Genomic DNA, 7,500 nt, shown 5'->3' with positions numbered 1-7,500 from the left:
ACAGGGGTGCTACCTTCACCATCTCAGAAAATGTGACCTGCTGTGTTTCAAGCACATTCACACACACACACACACACACATACACACACACACACACACACTCACATAACACACAAAGCATGTTCACACTAACAGTACATGTTTACTGCACCATTAAAGAGACCCCCCTGTGTGTCAACTTGGTCGTCGTCAATCAGAACAGTTCGGATCAGATTAACCTCAGGTGACCCAGCATTCATCCAATCAGATAACACTTATCATACATAAAAACCAACAAGAGCTTGTGACATCACACGGTGACCAGTCCCTAGCAACAGCTTGTGGCATCACCCAACTGACACACACTCAATGTACCTTTCTCTGAAGACCCAGATACAGCGGTGCCTGGGAGAGACGCTGACGTCTGCAGACGCCCATCAGTCCTGATTAAGGCCAGTGGCCGTTACATCCAGTGAACCACTCTTCACTAGCTCAGCACGAGGGTGGTGGAGAGGTGAAAGCTGCAGCTTCCGCACTTTCTCTCTCTCTGATCTGCTTATCAGTCCTCCCCCACTCGGTCTCCCACTCCCCCTCCCCCTCCCCCTCCTCACCCCTGCTGAATTAGACTCTTCATGTAAGACCTCTACATATAAGACCTCTACATGTAAGACCTCTACATATAAGACCTCTACATGTAAGACTCTACATGTAAGGCCTCTACATGTAAGACCTCTACATGTAAGACCTCTACATGTAAGACCTCTACATGTAAGACCTCTACATGTAAGACACCTCTACATGTAAGACCTCTACATGTAAGACCTCATGTAAGACCTCTACATGTAAGACTCTACATATAAGACGTCTACATGTAAGACCTCTACATGTAAGACACCTCTACATGTAAGACCTCTACATGTAAGACCTCATGTAAGACCTCTACATGTAAGACCTCATGTAAGACCTCTACATGTAAGACCTCATGTAAGACCTCTACATGTAAGACTCTACATATAAGACGTCTACATGTAAGACCTCATGTAAGACCTCTACATATAAGACACCTCTACATGTAAGACACTTCTACATGTAAGACCCCTCTACATTCTAATTAAACAGTCAGGTTCATGGAGCTCATTGGAACCCAACGCTCCCTCTTTGCCTTGGATCTTCTCTAACCCCTGATCAAAGAACATAATGTATATCCCTCATGTCATCTCTCACTAACCCAGAAAAAAAAAGATGTCTTTGATATGACGTTGAGACAACGCTAACTTTCACCATCACGCGGAAACCAACCTTTTGGGATAGCGAATAGAGAGACACCGCTTGTCGGATGACTTCCTGTCTTTGTTCGCGTTTGAAATGCAATCCAGCCAGTTAAACATCCACCGGAGACTCTCCTTCCTCTCCTTCCTCTTCTTCTTCTTCTTCCATTTTTTTCCCCCTCACTTTTTGTTATTTGCTCTTGTTCTTTTTTCTTCATCTCTATTTCATAACAGTGTGTCTTTGTTCTCCCTTTGTCTCTAAATCATCCGTGCCGGGGAAGGCGCCGTGGGTATTCAGATTTACACTACTTAGCTCGAGCGCTGCGAGTCGAGAGAGAGAGACAACTCAAACAGAAAACAAAGGATTCTGCCCCAGTAAGCTCACTGGATGAATATTTCACAGCCGCAGCACAAACATGAGAACTCTTCGAGAGCGATGGATGTGTGTGTGTGTTTGTTCTGGCGCTGGTTGGGTTAGGCCGGGCTTTATGTCTGGGTGGATGGAGCTCAAATATGTGCGAAATAGAAAGTGGAATATAACATTTAATTTGTTGCCTTGCCTCTGTCAGTTGGACAAAGTACCAAGGAGGTGTATTCTACCTCTCGGCACGTAACTAGGTCTTATGACGTGACGATGTTTCTGTCTGCCTCTTTCTCAGTTGTTGTTGAACCCTGAGAGCTCTGGTTGTGTGTCAGTTGGGTTTTATGTGTGTGTGGGGGGGGGGGGGGGCGCTAACGCAAGTCGTCAGGCTTCAGGCAAGGTTACTCATCATAGGAGTGTGGTTCCTGCACCCTTCTTGGTTGCACGCCCCAGTGAGTCGGCTCCGGGGGAGGGGGTTGGCACTCTGGAGACCCCCTGGTCCAGCAGACATGGGTGAGGGGGTTGGCCCCCCTGGTCCGGCAGACATGGGTGAGGGGGTTGGGCCTGGAGACCCCCTGGTCCAGCAGACAGGGACCGCACACGGGAGCTGACAGATCTAGGACAGCTTAGTATGCGTGGGCGCACACACACACACACACACACACACACACAAGCACACACACACACACACACACACACACACATACACACACACACACACTGACACACAGACACAAGCACACGGACACACACACACACACACGGACACACACACACACACACACACACTGACACACAGACACAAGCACACGGGCACACACACACACACACACACACACAAACACGTGCGCGCACACACACACACACACACACAGACACACACACATACACGCACAGAGAAAAGCACACTGACACACAGACACACACACACACACACACACACACACACACACAGAGACTTCGGCCACCCTGTGACACACAGACAGACGGCCCAGCCTGGCTCCCAGGCCTCAGCGGGGCCAACCTAGTTTAAAGCTGTAATTGTTTCTAATCGCCCAGCGACCACAGCAGGAGCAGCTCTCGGCCCCACGACCGCCACTCAGGGGAGGGAGGGGGGCTGGGGGGGGGGGGGGGGGGGGGTAACTGGGGGAGAGAGGGGGTCCAAGGGAATGAATGCAATTGCCCTTTTATCACTCCCTCTGTGTGAGAGAAAGATAAAGAGAGAGATTGCAGAATAAATAGTGATTGATGCGTTCACTCTCACACTCCTCCCCTGTGTTGTGTGTGTGTCCCTGTGTGTCCCCCCCCCAAAAAAGACCAGATCGCCCAGAACCCCAAGACCATCGTGTGTCCCATGATTGACGTCATCGACCACAACCACTTCGGCTACGAGGCGCAGGCGGGCGACGCCATGCGGGGGGCCTTCGACTGGGAGATGTACTACAAACGCATCCCCATACCGGCCGAGCTGCAGGGCCCGGACCCCAGCAACCCCTACGAGTGAGTACACACACACACACTCACACACACACACACACACACACACACACACACACTCACACACAGACTCACACACTGACTCACACACACAGACAAGCACAATGACACAGACGAGTACAATGACACACACACACACACACACAGGCGGTTGGGGAGGGAGGCAGGCGGTTGGGGGGAGAGAGAGAGAGAGAGAGGGAGAGGGAGAGGGAGGGAGGCAGGGAGGCAGGCACAGAGGTGAGGGTGAGACAGCTCATTTCCGTAGCAGCACCTCATACATCCCTCCAAATTAATCCCGGGGCTTAACGGCGCAGTGGCCTGCCAGCTGGGGGAGGAGTGTGTGAGGCCGTGATAGATGGAGGGCCCAGGCTGGGAGTCGTTCATCTGTGACATCCCCCCTCAGTCTGACTCCTCTGAGCAAAAGCCCGAACCTAATGCACTGCTGTGGCTAAACAGGGAGGCAGCGTGTCATTGGAGACGCAGCAGCCCTTCTGACTCTCTCTCTCTCTCTCTCTCTCTCCCTCTCTCTCTTTCTCTCTCTCTCTCCCTCTCTCTCTCTCTCTATCTATCTCTCTCTGACCCCCTCTGTCTCTCTCTCCCTCCCTCTCTTTCTCTCTCTCTCTCTCTCTAACTCTCTCTCTGTCTCTCTGACCCCCTCTGTGTCTCTCTCCCTCCCTCCCTCCCTCTCTTTCTCTGTCTCTCTCTCTCTCTAACTCTCTCTCTGTCTCTCTATCCCTCCCTCCCTCCCTCTCTCTCTCTCTCTCTCTCTCTCTTCTTCTCTCTCGTACTGCAGTCTCTGTTCTGCTGTGTAGGGTACTCTGCATCGTTATTCCGCAAATGAGGGCTTAGAGAAACCACACACACACACACATTTGAATACTTTATTTGGTTCCACAAATTATATTATACAAACAGGGAATCAAATATTTCGGGGCTAAGCAGCACTGAACACTTAAGGGTACACATAACACCTCCTTCTCCACACGGCCAAGCTGCCAATAATAGCTGAGACAGAGCAAAATTTGGCAACCTGTTTGGCCTTTCTTTTAGTCATTGCAGCAATTCTCAGACCCCTCATGGTGCATTTATATACATGGCCCAGACTTCCAAATACAAGTATGCTGAATTTGCACTTGTACCCAAAGCTGGTTATCGTACCAAGTAGTGGTTGGTATTTGATATACTTGTCCTGGAAAGTCTGGTCCATGTACAGGTCAAAGGGGCAGCCTACTTCTACAATCAGCACCTCCTTGTGGCTGGTGTCAACAAAGACAACATCAGGTGTATTTGGGATGTTGGAAAAAACATCATTGGCAAAACCAAACCACTCTGGTAACACTCTGGCATGCTTGTACATAGCTGCGCTAGATGGTAAGATGTTTTGTACTGTATCAGACACAATGTCCACAATACGGTCATGACGAGCTATGTACAGGTGTTTGTATGCATTACATCCATTTGTTATGTGTGCAATGGACTCTAGGTGTTGTGAATCCTGATGGTTTAAACAGAATGGACTGTGAGTGTGGGGATACCAGGTGGACAGGTTGTACTTGGTCGGTAATACCTGCAGTCTTGCTTTGATGGTGAATTTCAGAACACACACACACACACACACACAAACACACAAACACACAGCGTGCCTTTCTAGAACCTCAACAGTGACTCAAGAGGGTCAGACAGAACTATCATCATGCCCAGAACTCCAGAGGCGAGCCACTACTAGACCTGTCTAACCTACACACACACACACACACACACACACACAGCAGAGGACAGAGAGATACCTATCAGAACCAGCAGCACCCGTATCTGATCCAGCCACGTCCAGCCCTGCCTCAGCCCTCCTCCAGCACGGGCCTGCGGCTGATCTACGGAGGTTGTTACCTCGGAGCAAAGCACTGATGAGACACTCTTTCACACACATGCACACACACACACACACACACACACACACACACACACACACACACATGCACACACACACACACGCACGCACACACACGCACGCACGTACACATTTATCATGCCCACAGGCACAAGTGTCCCTAATGTTTCCTGTTTCAAAATGTGTCTGATGTTAAATTAATTACTGTATTTTATAAATAGATCATTTAAATTAATGATTTATTTTAAAAAAAGACCCTTCAGCTGGATTTTGCACACTGACTGGACCGGGTAACTGACTGACTGGACCAGGTAACTGACTGACTGACCAGGTAACTGACTGACTGACCAAGTAACTGACTGGACCAGGTAACTGACTGACTGACCAGGTAACTGACTGACCAGGTAACTGACTGACTGACCAGGTAACTGACTGACCAGGTAACTGACTGACTGGACCAGGTAACTGACTGACTGGACCGGGTAACTGACTGACTGGACCAGGTAACTGACTGACTGACCAGGTAACTGACTGGACCAGGTAACTGACTGGACCAGGACCAGGTAACCGACTGACTGGACCAGGTAACCGACTGACTGACCAGGTAACTGACTGGACCAGGTAACTGACTGGACCAGGACCAGGTAACCGACTGACTGGACCAGGTAACTGACTGACTGGACCAGGTAACTGACTGACTGACCAGGTAACTGACTGGACCAGGACCAGGTAACCGACTGACTGGACCAGGTAACTGACTGACTGGACCAGGTAACCGACTGACTGGACCAGGTAACTGACTGACTGACCAGGTAACTGACTGACTGGACCAGGTAACTGACTGACTGGACCAGGTAACTGACTGACTGACCAGGTAACTGACTGACCAGGTAACTGACTGACCAGGTAATTGACTGACTGGACCAGGTAACTGACTGACTGACCAGGTAACTGACTGACCAGGTAATTGACTGACTGGACCAGGTAACCGACTGACTGGACCAGGTAACTGACTGACTGGACCAGGTAACTGACTGACTGGACCAGGTAACTGACTGACTGGACCTGGTAACTGACTGACTGGACCAGGTAACTGACTGACTGGACCAGGTAACCGACTGACTGACCAGGTAACAGACTGACTGACCAGGTAACTGACTGACTGGACCAGGTAACCGACTGACTGACCAGGTAACAGACTGACTGACCAGGTAACTGACTGACTGGACCAGGTAACCGACTGACTGACCAGGTAACAGACTGACTGACCAGGTAACTGACTGACTGGACCAGGTAACCGACTGACTGACCAGGTAACAGACTGACTGACCAGGTAACTGACTGACTGGACCAGGTAACCGACTGACTGACCAGGTAACAGACTGACTGACCAGGTAACTGACTGACTGGACCAGGTAACCGACTGACTGACCAGGTAACTGACTGACTGACCAGGTAACTGACTGACCAGGTAACTGACTGGACCAGGTAACTGACTGGACCAGGTAACTGACTGGACCAGGTAACTGACTGACTGACCAGGTAACCGACTGACTGACCAGGTAACTGACTGACTGGACCAGGTAACTGACTGGACCAGGTAACTGACTGGACCAGGACCAGGTAACTGACAGCCCCCCCCCCCCTTCCCCATTCTCTGTAGGAAGTGGTTCTTGCAGGTGGCCCGGCGGGGACACTAGATACAGCTAGAGGACAGAGGGTGGAGAATGACACACACAGAATTCCATTAGATTTGAGCTCCTCCTCACGTCCCCTCCTGACACACACACACACACACACACACTCCGGCTGGCGTAGACGGGCTGATCCAGTGGCGGTCATTAAAAAAAAAAAAAAGGAGAAGAAAAAAAGTTATTCTTCCTTCTTAGGATTGTGACTGCTAATGGGCCCTGGTCCTAGCAGCATATCCTTCTTCCTCTTAGGATGACTGATGGATAGAAGATTCACTTACTTAGACAAAATGTACTTTAATGTACTAGTGGTAAGTCACTTTGGATAAAGGCGTCTGCTAAATGCCAAAAATGTAAATGTGAATGTAAATGTAAATGGCCACAGCTATGCTCGGCATCCTTCATCCTGAGTCACAGACAAGGAGTTGACATTTTACACGTCATCCGTTATTGCAGCCTCATGCATTATTCATCATTAATGAGGCTAATCATTATCTGTCATTCTCAAGGACAGGAGCCCCATCTGGGGTTAAACTGTCCAAATGCTTAGCTGGTGGAATGTGGACGTTTCAGAGTGAGTCATTGTGCGTGGCGTGTGGCGTGTGTGGGTGTGGGGGTGGGGGTGGTTGTGTGTGTGTGTGTGTGTGTGTGTGTGTGTGTGTGTGTGTGTGTGGGTGGGTGGGGGTGTGGGGGTGGGGGTGGGTGTGTGTTTGCACGTTTCTGTTTGCATGTTTCTGTGTGTGTGTGTGTGTGTGTGTGTGTGTGTGTGTGTGTGTGTGTGTGTGTGCAGGCTTTTGCATGCATGAGCGTGCACCT

General features: G+C 50.0%; 1 protein-coding gene across 1 annotated transcript in view; it reads left to right on the top strand.

The window, feature by feature from the left end:
* The window catches only part of galntl6 (polypeptide N-acetylgalactosaminyltransferase like 6), a gene marked incomplete at both ends in the record, with an annotated part of 170,284 nt that overhangs the window by 140,729 nt on the left and 22,055 nt on the right, over window positions 1-7,500 (top strand). Inside the window, one exon of the mRNA XM_080534934.1 lies at window positions 2,925-3,108. Within this exon, the coding sequence (XP_080391060.1) occupies window positions 2,925-3,108 (184 nt within the window). The remainder of the gene's footprint in view (window positions 1-2,924; window positions 3,109-7,500) is intronic.

Source organism: Nansenia antarctica (genome assembly GCF_963989245.1).
Source record: "Nansenia antarctica genome assembly, chromosome: 6".
NCBI lineage: Eukaryota > Metazoa > Chordata > Actinopteri > Argentiniformes > Microstomatidae > Nansenia > Nansenia antarctica.
Note: the sequence above shows the minus strand (reverse complement) of the source record. Positions and strands in the feature narration are given on the sequence as shown.